Source organism: Crocodylus siamensis, chromosome 4 (genome assembly GCF_052110815.1).
Source record: "Crocodylus siamensis isolate JL-2025a chromosome 4, ASM5211081v1, whole genome shotgun sequence".
Taxonomy (NCBI): domain Eukaryota; kingdom Metazoa; phylum Chordata; order Crocodylia; family Crocodylidae; genus Crocodylus; species Crocodylus siamensis.
In genome coordinates, this window is record NC_143398.1 from 115,130,540 (window position 1) to 115,146,555 (window position 16,016).

Consider the following 16,016-nt stretch of genomic DNA (forward strand, 5'->3'; position numbering starts at 1 on the left):
TCCAGGTAAGGTTTCTGTCAAACACCAAATACTTCAGTAAAGTCCTAAATATTTTGCAAGATTAGTAGACAAGGGAAACTATATTTTTTAAGATAATAACCTGGTATTTGTTCTCTTACAGATCCAAGTTGCTTATTTTCTTATGTGTGCTTTTGCTCATTCCCTCACAGTAGTATCTGAGTGCTTCACTGAGGTAAAGAATTGTTGGTTACCAATTTATAGGTGGGGAACTAAGGCACAGCAAGAATTAAATGACTTCCCAATAGTCGTATAGGAAACCCATAACAGGAACAGGACAGGAACTAAGCCTGAATTCCTCTAGTCCCAGTTCAGTGTCCCAACTCCCCTCCGCCATTACAGTTCCTTTTGACCATAAATGCTAACTTTTATTTTTACCGGTGGGTGCTTGCAGATGTAAGAAAACAAACAAACCCAGTGCTCAACATGACTGAAATCAATAGTACTTTAAACTTGGAACACTCCTGTGCCAAACTCTGCACAAGCACAGAAGAGGCAGTGCATTATTTCAGCCAGGCTCTGCAGCATCTGTAAAGGTTGGGCACTTTAGTGGGGCTTTTTTGACACTTTTATCTAATAACTGATTGAATTGGTTCTAGCTAAATGTGCCCAAAAGCCCTGCTGAAGCACCAAACTGGTTCTTGACAGACACTGCAGAGCCAGATTGAAGTAATGCACTTCTGCTTTCAGTAAAGGATGTTTGTTTGGTTTTTTAACGTCTGCAAGCAGAAAACAGCTGTGGCTTGTGAGTGCTGAGCACTTACTAATATTTTGGGTGGGTGCTTGAGCCCTGGAGCACCCACGGAGTTGGTACCTATACATTTGACTTTCTGATATACTTAAAGAAGTTTTTAAACTTTTTGTTAGCCTGATGAGGAGAGTAAGAAGAGTCTTTTCCTTTTTGGCTCAGTGTGAATAAGCTCTGTGGTTTTTTGACATGCATTGTAAAGGTTAGAGTGCTTATCTGCTGATTTTTTTTCTTTAGGGAACTCAGAAATGAGGTGTAGTGTGTGTAGGGGGTCAGAATAAAGGGTGTTACTTGCATCAGAGTGGTAAGTTAGGGGCAACTTGCAAAACCTAGTCCTTGAGTCTGCCACTAATGCTGTGGTGCTGTTTTTGTCGGGCTTTGCAAATGTAAACTGGGATGGGGCGTTGGCAGAGAGAGTGGGATGCGCTAAGAGAGAAAGTATGTTTGCAGATTTAGTAAAGGAACAATAAAATATGGAAAGAGATCAGAAATGGGACAAAGTACTTGGATTCATGCATCAGGAGAAATATGGCTCCCTCCCCTTCCCCCCCAAGTTTGCCTATGCTATACATACACACTGAGCCCATCAGCTGCTTGGGGCTTTCGCATACTCTGGAGCCCAGGGGGTGAATTGTGCTGCTTTTGGCCTTTCCCCTCCTTCCCTCTCCCCTTTGAATTCAGCATCAGGGAAGGGAGAGGATGAGTGGCAGCAGCAGCTCTCATCTTTTGGGCTCTGGAGCTGCACAGAAGCAGGAGCTATGACCAGACCCTAGGCCAAGAGTTCACATGTGGCACAGCTGAAGGGATGCAAAGCAAACATGCCATTGCACTCCCTTTTTATCCACCCCATTTGTGAGGAATGGAAGAGGCTATCTCTGAGGAAGGTGGGAGGGTGGAAGTTTTTGAAGCAAGACATTTCTGGGAGCAGAACTGGAAAGGTTACACCTTCTAAGTAACAATGGGCTTGTCTAGGCAAACTTGATGAAGAGCAAGTAGGATTTAGTGAAGAAGCTAGACGGATTAGAGATGGATTTAAGTGGAAGTGAATGAATAACAAAAGTTGAAAGGGACCAGTGCTGTAAAGCCTGCCAAATACCCTTTAGGCTTGAAATTACTTTGTTTGGGAGCAGAGGAAACAAACCGAATCTGTGCCTGTTGCACATACTTTTTATTGAGCCAAATGTCACATGGTAAACAGTATTTTCCATCTGTTCTTTTTCAAGTCTCATTTGTAATCACACCCATCTTTAGGTGCACACTTCATTTTGAAGATGGCACCAAGCTGAGTATGTGACAGTAGGGTAGAGGGCTAGGATTCAGGATGACTCATAAATTGGAAAATGGTCTGAAATAAACAGGTAAAATTCAGTGAGGGGCTACAAAGTACTGTGTTTAGAAAGAAGCAGTGAAATACACAAATACAACAGGGAACAACTGCCCAGGCTGTGGTTCTGCAGACGAGAACTTGGGGATTATAATGGATCACAAGCTGAATGAGAATCTATAATTAAATGTGACATTGTTGCAAAAAAAGCTAGTGGTTTACCAAGGTGTATAAAGAAGAGTATCACATATAAGGCAAGAAATATGTTTTTTCTGTTCTAATGAGGCCTTACCAGCAGGGATCTGGGTTTTCTGTTTGCCACAGTAAACCCAGATTTTCTTCTTTTAAAGGAAAAAAACACAGGAAACGGTGGGTTTCCCTTTGCAGGCCGGCAGAGTTCCAGGGGGCAGCTGGGGCTTGGGCACTACTGCGGGGGGCAGGGGGCTATAGATCCAGGTCTTTGATCCTGTAGCCCTGGTATCTGGGGGCCCCCTCTGGCAGGACTGGGGAGTGAGGGGCAACAGCAGGACTGGGGGCCTGTGGCTTGGGAGGGAGAGGCAATGGTATGGGCAGGGCACCAGCATATCAGGGCTGCTTAGTGCCACAAAACAGTGGTGGGGGACAGCTTTAGCTAGACCTGTGTCCTGGTGAGTGAAGGGGGCAGGGGGACCTCTGATTTTCCATGATAAACCCAAAATCAGATGCCAAAATGTATGGATTTACAATTTATTTTATTATAGTGATTGAGGCCCTGGTAGGCTTCCAAATTGCTTTAATATTGTAAATATATCAATATTTAAAAGTTATATTCAACTGATACATACGTGTGTGTGTGTGTATGGGGGAGAGAGATATACACACACAGTGGAGTTTCATTTTAATCGCAGATTTGGGTTTTTTTAATCGGAGAACCTGCAGGGTTTTTATCATCAGTTGTTAAACAGAGAAAACCAGGATCCCTGCTTATCAGGAGTGTTGTGTCCAGGTTTTGAGTACTGCACTTCAGGAAAAGCAAATTGGCAAATTGGCTGGATATCTAGAAAATATGATGCATGAGAACAGGTTGGACAGAGGGAGATTTATTTAGTCTAGAGAAGGTTGAAGATGATATGGTGATACATCTTCAAATACTAAAAGGGTGTTTTAAAAAGGTTGCCTATGAGTTGTTTTTTTTATGTCTGCAGGTGACATGACAGAAGTAATGGGTATAAATTGCAATAAGGGAGACTAAGAATTTTCTAATTAGAAGGCTGCGTAAGCACTGAAACAAAGACACGTAGTGAGGCTGTGGAATCTGTCAGTGGGTTTGACATGCAGGTTAGACAAACATTTGTTGGTGATGTTTTAGAGGTGATCTTGCCTTCATCAGGCAGTTGAACTAGACCAGGGCTGTATAACTTTGGTGCAGCCAGACATCACACTCAGTTTCCAAGATGCATAACGTGCAGGTTACACACTGTGGGTGCGCCCACTCCACTGGTGCAGCATGCGAGCGATACTGGAGTGCAGCCAGTGGCATGTTGTCCTTCGCTTGCATAGACCTTCCCCATGCAGCGGGAGAGGCAGCCACTGGGGCTTGTTTGTTGCATGTTAACCACTCATGGCCTGCAAGCCGCCAGTTGGACAGCCCTGAGATAGACAACCACTCAGGGTCCACTTCAGCCCTTTTTCTCTGATTCTGTTTTTTTGTTCTTAAACAGGGTGGATTTGATTTAGATTTGATTTAAATTCCCACTTGCAGGGAGCCTTGATTTAATCATTGTTTTCTACAAAAAGTACAGTCTTGTTGTTTGATATAACCTTCATTCAAATATTCCCAAACAGTCTGTTTTATAGCCTGACAAACCTGCTGCCATGATGGGTATTCCCTCACTAGATCTCAAATCAGTGGAGAGGCTATATTCAGAAACTTATCCCTCAGAACTTGTGGAATATTCTCAAAATGTTTCTCTGTTGCTTCTGCTGCCCCTCCCTCCTTGCATTTATCTCCAACTCTTCCTCTTTGCCCAGATCTACTCCACCCCCAACAATCTTTTATTCATTTAACTTCTTGAAACTGCACTTTTAGAGACAGGCAAGGGCTTGACTGTGTACGCAGACTTGCAGAGAGACAATAGGGCTGATGGGTAGGTAATCAGGTCTGTTGTCTCTCATCTCCATATACTGCTGTCAGCAAGGATGTTATCTTTGGAGACACAAGTCACACAGATTGAGAACTGAAACTAAGCATCACAGAGATGCTTAGTAGGATCTTCTAGACTGAGCACTGAGTCCCACTGAGTTGAGTGGTTTTCTTTAATCTTTACTGATCTATAGAGGATCCTCTGGGAAACCCATAACATTGGGTCCTTAGTATAGTCCATGGCCTGTTGTGACGCATTTATAAAGCTTTTCTAAAAAGGTTACATGAATATATTGTCTCAAACAGTATATAATTAGAAGCTATAATCCCAATCCCGTGATAATATCTTTGAGTTCTAACGTGTCTTAAATTAAAATGATTTTTATATATGTTTATTTTTTGAAAGCATCTTAACAAAAAAAAAACCCCAAAATGATTTAAATACAAAATTTGATTTACATTAAAAAAATCAATATTTTAAAAATTGTTGATTTTTACCCAGCCTGTTCTTAAAATGAGTTTACTCTTTCAGTTTCCCCCTCCAGATAACAGACACCTGGACCATAGAGCAGTGGTTTGCAGCTTCTCAGTGGGTGGTAAATGGGAATCTGTAGAGCTGTACTTGCCCCAGCGGGGAAGTGTCTGTTTTCATGTACCATCTCTGTCTGGGAATTGTAGCCCTGTACCAGGCTTTTACGATAGGCATAGTGTATTTTACTCAAATAAAAAAACAGCTTTCCCTCTTCACTTGGCATAGCTTTTTCGTTGTTTCTGTGGTTTAATTTAAATTATGATCAAACTTGTAGGCGATACAAAAAGTTGGATAGTTAACAAACTGAAGGAAGTTACGTACAGACTGAAGGAAGAGATAAGAGCAGCAGAGTTACAGGTAGCATAGCGAGATTTATAGTGTTAATAGAGGTGTAGAGGTAGTTCAGCACTAGACAGTACATATGCTAAGCAAGCAGAAGGTGAAACCCATCTCTTACACATTTTTTGTTAAAACAAATTAACTTACTTTCATTGGTTTCTGTTTTCTAAATATTGCAGCTTACTAAATGCTGCAGGGAAAGGCGGGATCCATGGAGGAGCTCTATCTCGAATGATCCCAGTTTTCAAAAACTGCAGTAGGTTTGTGCAGACAAATTACCCCCTGCCTGTTGGTTTTGTTGCAAAGCCTTGTGATGCTTCCAGTCTGCCCTGAACATTGTTATTTATCAGTCTGATCTGTGTTCTTATTTCTCCTAGGGGACTGTCTTTAGTTTGGATTCTGAAGAGGAAGAATACCCTGGGATTGTAGCGGAGGACAGCAATGACATCTACATCCTAACCAGTGACAACTCTGGTCAGGTGAGCCCCCCAGAGTCTCCCACAGTGACTGCATCTTGGCAGTCAGAGAGCCTGCCTGTCTCCTTGTCAGCTAGCCAGAGCTGGCACACAGAGAGCTTGCCAGTATCCCTTGGACCTGAGTCCTGGCAGCAAGTAGCTATGGATCCTGAAGAAGTCAAGAGCTTGGACAGCAATGGAGGTGGTGAAGAAAGGAGTGAGAATAACTCTTCCAACTCTGACATAGTACACGTGGAGAAGGAGGAGATACCAGAGGGGATTGAGGAGGCAGTGGTGTCGGCTGTGGAGACTGAGACTGCTCAGGAGGTCTTCCCAGAAACCCCTGTGTCTTTGCTGGAGGTAGAGCCTGAAGCTGTAATTTCTGCTATTGAAAAAGCAAGACCGATGGCACCTTTGCTTGTGAAACACGAGGAAGAGGGGAAAGTAGCTGAGGCACCTGTTGAACCTGAAATCCCTGTGTTAAGTAAATCTGCCCAGAAACCAGTGTTGTCAGAAGAAAAGGCTGCTCCAGAACCTGAGAAAATACTGCCTCCAGGAGAGGAAACAAAAGTGGGAAAGGAGGGCCACTTGGAAGAAATGGAAGAGAAATCTGCCACTGCAGAGGAGAAACCCATCCTGTTGCCAGAAGGCAAATCTATACTGCTGTATGGAGGGGCCGCTGCAGTGGCCATCCTGGCTGTGGCCGTGGGAGTAGCACTGGCGCTGAGGAGAAAGTAGCAGGGCTTCGAGATGGAGGCGGGGAGGGAGCAGGATCCAATTTTTCTAAAGGTTGAGCTGCCTGCTGTTAATTGAACATTCATGTAACTTAAATGGTGATGGGGTGAGGGTATTCAATGTGCCCAAGGCTATGGACAATCATGTTTTTAGTGGAATCGAGTGGGGACGGTTTTTTCCCCCCAGAATTAAAGTACAGGGGTATTTAAAAAAAAAAAAATCTGTAAATTTAAGAATTGTAAGTGCGGGTGCTGAAGAAAGGGGTGCTTGTGTACTGAAACTGGAAGAGAGAATTCCCGGGAAGGAGAGAGCCAGCTGCTGCTAGCCCCTGGGATTTTTAGCTTGCAACTGACCTGCTGTTGCAGTTACGCTGTCCTGTCACTTCCTTTCGCACCTCCCGAAAAACAAAACAAAATGACAGCTTATTCCTGTAGCGCGAGGCTGGTCTCCCTTAGGTCTCAGCTTCCTCTCAGGTACTGCACTTCTCCTTATAACCTCCCAGGTTCCTTTGCAACCCCAGTTGAGGAGAGTGCTTCTTCTATACCTCTTTGATCACACTTATTTAGCCCCAGATACTTCCTGAAGCCCCATCTTGTACAGATGCTGCCTCTCTATCTGTATTATGTCTGAGCTCTGATGATGTCTGGAGAGAGGTGCAGAAGAGTCCCTCTGTGCTGCCAGCGGAGCAGTGTGTGCTACAACTGTTGGTCTGAGGACACCTCTGCTTCCCCGGCCCACTTTACTGACACAGTTCATTTACCACAGACATGGCTCTTGTGGGAGTCACTCCGCCATTTGACAATGATTTTGATACAAGCGCTCATTCAGCAGGTAGAGTATAACAACCTTATAATTGCATGAAGAAATCTGAGCAGGAGGTTGAGGCTTGCCGGCTGATGCACTCGGTGAAGCTGAAAGGTTAAATGGCTACTTTGTCCTTACCTTGTGCCCTAGCTTACTGTTGTCTTTCACAGGGTAGGTACAGAGGATTTTTATAGCCTTCACTCAGCCTTGCTTGTGACAAACAGAGAGAATCTCAGTTGTTCCAGGTATAACTAAGGCAAACAGCAGTGAACCTTTCATTTCTGGCCTTGGCTCCTGGGCCTAGGGGGAGTCAGCACAGTGCAGTCTCATTATGCAGCTCGTGGACAAGACAGAAAGAATCAATAAATGTAGCTGATGGGTGAAAATAGTGACAGTGCAGTTACTTTGGAATAAAATAACCTAGCCCGCTGGTCACAAATGTTGTTTGTGAATAGTGAAGTCTATACTGCAACTTTACAGATGTAGTCTCAGAGTCCCCAGGTAAATCTACTGCCTTCTTTTGGAAATTTATCCTGGCTCTGCGGCTTAGACAGGTGAAGGGAAACATGAGAAAGTAAAAACAAAGCCTCATGCAAGCTAAAGTGTTTTTTTTAAAGCCTAAAAAATGTTATTTCTAATGGCCTTGATCGCTGTCCTTGATGCGATACACCTGTTTCTGTTTCTTACAAATAAGTGGGCTGAGAATGAAGAGAACATCATGCATTTCTTATTTTATTTGATGTTTTCAAATGCAATTAATTCATATCCCTTTTTCTTTCCACCCCTTTAGGGCTCCTAATGCTGGCAGTCCACAGGAACCCAGCAGAGTTCAGGGATTTTGTGCTCTAAACTTGTGCTAGGGTGACTTCTCTTGAGAGGGCTCCAGGGGTTGGAGGGAAGTTCTAGGTTAGGGAAACTTTAGAGGGAGAGAATCTAGTGGGAAAGGGATTGTATAGCTGGTGCCATTGCTGTGGAGGGGGCCTGCTTAGCTCAGGAATTGTGCACTCTTTCTGCTGATTATTACGGTCTATAAGCTGGACTGCTTTTACCCCATGCACAAGTGGTGATAAGCTGGCCTTAGAAATATTTTTGCTGTGTTGTAAAATTAACCTAGTTCTTCCTCCTTCCCTTATCTTGCCACATCCTGGTGAGATCCTCATTGCTGTGAGTGTGCAGAATTGTCATAGTATGTTCTTCCCTGTCTTCTCTGTTTTTTCGTGGTACAAATGCAGCAAAATGGCACTGTGGCTGTATTCTTGCCATAGTTGCCTCTTCTGCTTTTCCCTGTAGACCAGTCTAGTAAGAAAGGTTTCAGGAATCCTTTTGTCACAGATGTGAGAGTGGTTTTCAGTTTGTCTTCGTTTAACTGAACTAAAATTAAGAACATTTAAAATGATGACAGGAGAGTTGCCATTTGGGGTAGTCTGTGCCTAGCCAAAGTGGGGATTTGCTGTTCAGTGTCTAGTGTGTCTTGTGTATCAAAGGGTGTTTTACGTGTGGGGTGGGCTCAGTACTCTGCCAACACCAGGGGAGTTGGATCTGTTCTTACATCTGGGCTGGTGACTCCTGCTCTCTCTGGGAATGATGTTCCTTGGGTGGGAAAGCTCCTCTGTCCTTATTCATGCAGTGGGTCCTACCACTGTGTGGTTTGCTTCTGACCGCGTTCTGAGTATTTGTGTGGAAATTATGAAATGTCTTTTTATCCCATCCTTTACTCATCAGTCCAGTAATAGGGGAACAGAACACAGATTACTGATGGGGGGACAAAAGGTAGAGAGTATTTCCTTTCAGGCCAGAAAAAAATCCTTATCATGGTGATATTCCCCTTGATGCAAGAGTCAGACAGGGCTGTGAAAGTGGAACAAAATGTCTTCCATCACAGTCACACAGATTCCCCCTTTTTGGTTTCAGCTATGAAGATTGTTCTCCATCTTAAGCTCTTATTGGTAAATAACAGTTAAAAAAGAGTATGACTTCCTCTCCCCCAATGCTTATACTTTATATTTATTCTTTTATATTAGTGTGTTCTAGGATCTCCCCATCAGCTAGAAATGGCCTGTTATGGATTTGGGTGTCTGAGGGCTCTACTGACTGCTACCTTTGAGGTCTGATGCAGCTGTAGCCAGCACCAGCATGGAAATGACCCAGAGAGAAGCAGGAAGTATAGTGTTACTGTCACCATCTTGGAGGACCACTTATTTGTTGTAAGGTAGGTTGTGGTTTAGGAACCACACGCAGTTCTGGACTGCAGGATTTACCGGTCTGTCCAAGTTGTGCTCACCATCTCTTGGTAGTGTAGTTCTTAGAATTGGTAGAGGGGAGACACTAGTTGCCTGATTTCATACAATGCTCTGTTAAAGTACCATTTGTTTTGCTTGGACCTCCCCTTCCTCCTTTCCAAAATTAAGTGCCTCAAAATATGTCCCAGAGTGGACTTTACCTTAACGAAACTTCTATCTTGAACTCTTTTTTTCCTTCTCTTTACCCTTGTCTGCTGCACATCCTTAAGTTGTGATAAAATTGCTAACCCCTTGGAGTCAGATCCACAAGAAGGGCTTCCACTCCTATGTTCAGGATTGCAGGGCCTGACTTTGAGGGTGCCTCCATGCCCCTAGCAGATCTTCCCACTTAGCAGAATCTGCAGCCCCAGGGCTCCCTGTCAGTACCTGGGGAGAGTTGGAGGCTGAGGAATGGGGTCTTCACCAGCTGGCATGTCCACTGAAAGGATGCCCTGCTTTACAAGTTGGAAATACACGAGGCAGGGTCTGATTTACCCCTACATCGGGCTGCAAGGAGGCACTTTCCTCTACTTAAGCTTAAAGTGCTGTGACCTCTCTGAAGGAGTTAGCACATAAGCTAACCTGTTCTCACAAAATACAGGTGGAGGAAGAGAAGTAGGTGCCTCCCTTTTTCTGTCCATTAAATAATCATGGGAAAATGCATTAACAGTTCAGGGACCAGAACCTGGGGCAACCCCAATGAGTGCCCTGGCCACTAGGGTATAGGGATATGCTCCTTGCCTCCCCTGAGTTGTGAAGTACCCAGTTCTGGCAGCGAGTGTGCAAGATGTGCTTTGAGATCACCTACCAGATTAGTCCTTTACAGCACTTGGATCCAGAAAGCTGGCATCCTACCACCTCAGGAAAGATTAGGTGTGACCTCAGTACCAAGCTACTCAGCCCTGAGCAGAGCTGTGGCAGTTCTGGGCTTGACCTAAGCACCTGAGGAACTTTAATGTCAAGTTGTGTGGAGTTTAGGTGCCTCAAGGGCTGGGCAGTGGCTGAGCTGGCACTTCAGGGTGACAATTTTGGACTTGGGGGTACATCCAGTAGAGGATTTAGGTGCCCAAGTGATTTGGTTTCAGTGATAGGGCCAGGAATATAGAACCCAATGCTTCTGACTTCTAATGCATGTTTGCTCACTGGAGCCAGCTACAATGACAAGAATTCAGGTACTTGCTCAAGCTGCCTCTATCTGTTGAGTAGAAAACCCCCAACAGATGGCTAGAAATTACTTTTGGAAGTGTTTAGTTTTGCAGATAACAATAGATGCTTACCAGGGCTGAGGTTTAACCAATACATAAATGACATTGTTTTGGAGAACTAGGATGACCATCCTAGTAGAAGAGGAATTCTTTCTTAATTTGGTGAGGAAAATTAGCATCACCATCTGCTGCATCTACTTTGAATGTGCAGATAAGTTCACAAAGTGACTGCAAATGTGGGGGAATGGGAGTAAGAAGGGTGAGGAGGGCTACTGTTACAAACAGGGCAAGAGGCTGTTTTTTTCCAAGCCTCCATCTAGAGAACATCTCGCTGTTAGAATATCTGCTGTCTCTGCTTAGAGAAGGAATTTCACAAGTTAGCACAATCCAGTTGCTCTTCTTTCAAGCATCTCCTTACACACAGAAAAGTAGTGCTCTATTACCCTTGATAAAAATGAGAGACTTAGTCTTAAAGGAATGAAATTCAAAGTTTAGCATTTTTATAAATGATAGTAGTAGAAGCATGATACCTTCCAAATACTTAAGTCTTCTCTACACTTAAGTTTTGCTAGCCTTGTTATCATAGCAGCAAAACCCTCTCAGAGTAGGTGTCACACTGTTCAAAGCACTTTTTTGTCAATGCAGTTTCATCAATGAACTCAAACAAGCCAAAACTCCAAAAGCAGGGTTTTGGCATAAATGCATCTCCACCAGAGCTTTGTTAGCATAGTGCTCCCCTGCACTGTTAGGCTGCCAAAACAAGTGTAGAGTTGGCTTTTATTCTTCTTCCTTTTAAATATGAAACCTCAAAGGACTCTCTCTACCTTGTCCCTCTGGATTACATCTAGCTGAATGATTCACTTGTGTATTCTCTCCTCTACACATTTCCCCTATCCTGCAGGTTACAGAGGGGAGGAATGTCAGTATTGTTCACTTCCAGGAGGGTAAGGCTGAGAGCAGAGGCAGCATGTAGACTTGGTGAGATGTAGCACTCTTGGCAATGAGAGGCAACATTGACATTGCTTTGAGTCTGGCTGTTTTGGCACTGTGCTTCAGAGTGCAACTGAGGTATTACCAGAAAAGGGCTAGTCTGGTTTAACTGAAGCACAAGCCAATTTTTTCTGATCCAAGTAGTTCTCAGATCTCTCACAAGGCAGCTACTGAACATAGCATATTGGAGCAGGTAACTAAAGCACTGTTGTAGTTATAAGCAGTTGTTCTTGGTTTGCTGTCACATCTGCTAAGGTTAAGATAGAGACCTGTTGATTAGTTATAGCTGGGTAATGATAACTACAGCAGCTTGATATACGTCATCTCCAAGAAAACTGAATGCTGGTTATATAGTTCCTGGCCACTTTTTCTTTCTAAAGGATTGTATGACTTTAACATACCTTCTATTTACAGTTAGCCTGTTCTAGGTCTCTTAGGCAGAGTGACTTGCTCCCTCATAGTTAGTAGCCTGAATTTGTACTGTAAAAGAAATGGGAGCTGTAGTTAAAATTTGTATCAGAAACTCCTCTTGATGTGCTGTGGGTAGGTGAGTTGGTGAGAGAGGAAGGGTGAGGGACAGTGGCCATATGGACTGAGCAGGCTGGAAAGCTTGCATTATACTGCTGCTGCATGTTAGGGGTTTCCTCCTGGTTTTCCAGCTTCACAGTAGTAAGCTCCCTTTCAAATAATGAAAGGCTAAAAGTCTACCTGGACTACAAGACTGCCCCTTGAATAACAAACCAAGAAGCAAAATGCCATGTCCATGGATTAAGAGACTATCTTCCACTACATTTACAGAAATAAGATGGCAGTCACTTGCCTTGCAGGAATATCAGGCTCTGGGGCTGGGCTGACTCGGTATGAAAAGATGTCCTGACATCTAGCAGTTGCTGATTACTCAAGGAACTGTTTTAGGTTGATTGTTCCTTTAATATGCAAGCGCAGCACACTACGGGGGGAGGGGGAAGAGCAGGGAACTGAAGCCTCTTGTGCCATTTGGTTTATAAAAGTGTTTCCAGAACTAAAGGAGTTCTCTCCAGCTCCACTGGTTCTTATTCAGCGTAATTGAAGGGGGTATGTACATTTTCCTCCCCAGTGGGACACCAGTGTAAAACCATGACCCCAGGTTGCACTTTAATAAATGGTACGGTTTTCCAAAAAAAAACCCCCAACCTAGTGTGGACTATTCTTGTATTAATTTCCTAGAACATTATAGGCACCAAGGATGATAGCAGATAGCCAGAAAGGTGCTTCAGTAACCTGCATCTAATCACACCCCAGTTAATGTGCAGGTTTAAATAGCAGACTTTTTCATTTAGTTTCATTACTGCTAAAATGCATCCATTCGTTCCTTGTTCCCCTCACTTGGTGCCTGAACAGCAGGGAGTCCTAGGAAAAATGTGATTCAGTGCCAGTAAATGGGGTGACTTCCCTTTGTAAAATCTGCCACTCGTTATTACCATAGATCTAAACCCATGACAGCCTTTAAAAAAATGCAGGAACATAAAATAAGTTGAGGGAGTTGGGGATTCAGGACAGTGGTTTTAATAGTACCTTAAAAGCATGGTTTAAAGACAGATGCTTCTGCAAATTCAAACTCTGTTCCACAGCTACATTTACAGCAGAGCTGACAATTTTATTTTTAAGTTAAGATTAAAGACAGTATTTACAGGCAGTGTAGAAGTTGTGGCCTAGCTTATAGAGAACTACTACTTCAGGGTGAGACAGCCTTTCCAGTAAGCTAAGCAGAGGTGCTTAACAGGATGAAAAGAAGCGCCAACCTCCTAGTTTCCCTCTCTTTACAGTAAGTGGCCACACATAAAGCTCAAGTGTGTTCTGCTCAAGTATATGCAGCTTAGTTCACCCCCTGATACAGTCTGACCATCTTACAACCTGCTTCTCCCTTGATTGGGAAGCTTGGTTTATCTGGGCACAAATTTGTGGGTAAAAGAGAAACACCAACTGCTCCAGCAGCAGCAAATATCTGCACAAGCTTTTAACACACAGGGGAGTAAAACATCAGGAAAAAAACAGGGTCTGGGAAAGGCTTTGCAGCATAGCTGCTCACTCCCACTTCAACTCAGGATGATGCAGCTACTTAGAGCCCAGATGATTGGTAATGCATTGGAAATGTGCTGAGACTTCACACATCCATCCTCCCCTCATGCACAGGAGTTGCGCTAGGTTCAGCTTCAAGGAACACCTGAGCGTGATGCCAACTGGCATTTTTTCCTGAGATATAAAGATCTGCACCTGCACTGAGTCTGTTGTAAAAAGCACTGTTTTTAATACTTGGTAAAAAGAAAGGGCAAGCACTAGTCTTACATGTCTCAGCAGAACAATCATGCAGCTAAAACTACTGGTGCTGCTTTGCTACTCTATGAAAGTCTAAGAACAGAATAATGGGTTTCTATTGGTGTCTCTCAACAGGAATCACAAAGAGTGGTCCTTTTTGAACAAGTCCTTTAGAGTTCTAGGCTGTAAACCCCTCCAGGCCTGTGAGCGGCACCAACTTCTCTCTCATCCAGCTCTAGAGAAACAGAAACAAGACAGTGGTTTGGTTAGCAAAGACAAGAAGTCAGGACATTTCACTGAGAAGGGTGCACACTGTCTTTCTCTAGGAGGGGTTCTGCTTAGCCAGAGGAGGAGCAGGTCACACCAGTCAACAGCAAGGGAGCTGAGAAATTTTAGAAAGACTCTGTCAAACCCTTTTTTGCTTTACCTCTTTGTGAAAAGGGAAGAGTTTAGGTTTAAGGCAGGCTCCCAATGCTTCATTGCTGTCTGTGATCTAGTCTTCCCTGCAACCCATTTTCATTATCCTAATGAAACAATTTACAGTGCTTTAGTATGCTTCATGCCAGCACACCAGATTTCTGTTACTCTGACAGCATATCTTTTTTCTTCTGCAGACCCCTAAAATTTTCAAATGGAGGTGTGGACCCCTTTGTATTTTATAAGTGTAGGTAAATAGTAAGTGTAGGTATTCACTTACTTTTGACTGATCATACTAATCTTTCATGGATCCCTTAGATGCAGTCTGCAGACCCAAGGGGGCTGTCTGTGGACCACAGGTTGAAAACCACTGCTCTATGGCCTTGTCTATGGGAGTTTCAAATGCCCGATGGAAGAACAAGCCCCCTCTTGAGTAGCAGCAGTTACACTGGGGACTGTCCTTTTGCCATTACAGCTCACATTGACCAATGTACTTTTGCAGGCTAAGATGCCTCTCCTCTAGGCAGGTTTGGCACTAGAGCAACAGTGCATTTTCAGGTCCCTCCCAGAGATGCTCCTTGGCAGATACAGTGCAAACCTGGGTAAGTCACAGTTCTGTTCCAGGCATAAGAACCACCAGCAGTTAATGAGCAGGTGGGTCAGTAACCTACCTGCCTGGGAGATGTACTGGTAAGTTAGTGGCATTCCTCCAAGAGGACCTATTCTTTTAGGCCATGGGCCAACCTCACAAGAGGACTGAGGACTGCAATGCCCAACTTCCCTTTGTCATGGAATCTGTTCCCGTGACAAAGCAGTCCACCCCACAGTGCAGGAGCCATGGCTGGCAGCATGGTGAGTGGGGAGCTGCTTAAGGTAACAACAGGAAGTATTGGGCAGAGGGACCCTACTGAGAGCCACAAGGCCTGTATGTCTAAGGCTTTCCATTCCTGATTGCCTCCTGCTCACTGTTCTCGCCATGCTAAAGGCAGAGGTTCCTCCTTTTATGCACGTTTTACTTATTTTAAAATGTTCATGCAATCAGGAACTAGCCCTCTCCTAGGTGAATGTCATTTTTTCCCTGCCCCTACAAGGCCAAGACCGCAGTGTCACTTCTCCTGGTTCACTGTATTACCATGCAATGTAGAACAGCTTTCACAGAAGAGACTCAGCTGAATGAACTCTACTGTTCTGGCTGAGGTCTCAGGCCCTTCCAGGGAGATGCAAGTTCAGATTCCTTCAAGCAGAGGAAACAACTGAATTGGGTCCTTGCCCTCTTGGGTGCATACACTCACCAGGGAGCTACTGTATTAAAAAGCAACACCCCAGCCCCTCTGCCCTGGGCTCAGATAGCCTGACAGCTGAGTAGCAAGGTGTTCTAGGAAGACCGCTAGGCTCCCAGGGAAGTTTCACTAGCTAAATTTTGGAGCCTTTTACATCCCTTCGTGCATCTAGCCCCTTATGCTGCAGCTTTTCAGGGTCAGCAGGCAGGTGGCCTGAGATCTGAGACCTCAGCTGCACTTAAATGAGAGTTTAGCAAGTCGGCCTGGCCTGTGCTATCTGAGCCCAAGTCCTGGAAAGAGCACAGCAGGAGCCTTTACACCTATTAGCACCAACAGCAAAGGGGCTACAGTACTTGCCCAGGGAACTGGAGACTCAAGTTCTAACCCTGCTCCCCCAGAGGGAGTTTGCACCTACACCGTTCCAGCCTCTTAGCACACTATTTCCACCAGCATGCTACAAGCTAGTGTAATGC

At 44.3% G+C, this 16,016-nt stretch overlaps 2 protein-coding genes across 6 annotated transcripts in view; one reads left to right on the forward strand and one right to left on the reverse strand.

The window, feature by feature from the left end:
• The window catches only part of BCL2L13 (BCL2 like 13), a 70,603-nt gene extending 64,110 nt beyond the window's left edge, over positions 1 to 6,493 (forward strand). For both annotated transcript variants that reach the window (XM_090043465.1, XM_090043466.1), the window contains one exon: positions 5,461 to 6,493. In XM_090043465.1, coding sequence (XP_089899591.1) covers positions 5,461 to 6,276 — 816 coding nt within the window. In that variant the 3' untranslated portion in view covers positions 6,277 to 6,493. The remainder of the gene's footprint in view (positions 1 to 5,460) is intronic.
• Positions 6,494 to 13,162: 6,669 nt separating this feature from the next.
• BID (BH3 interacting domain death agonist) overlaps positions 13,163 to 16,016 on the reverse strand; it is a 33,357-nt gene continuing 30,503 nt past the window's right edge. For all 4 annotated transcript variants that reach the window (XM_090043471.1, XM_090043467.1, XM_090043468.1 and 1 more), the window contains exon 6: positions 13,163 to 14,081. The gene's annotated coding sequence lies outside the window, so the exon portion shown is untranslated. The remainder of the gene's footprint in view (positions 14,082 to 16,016) is intronic.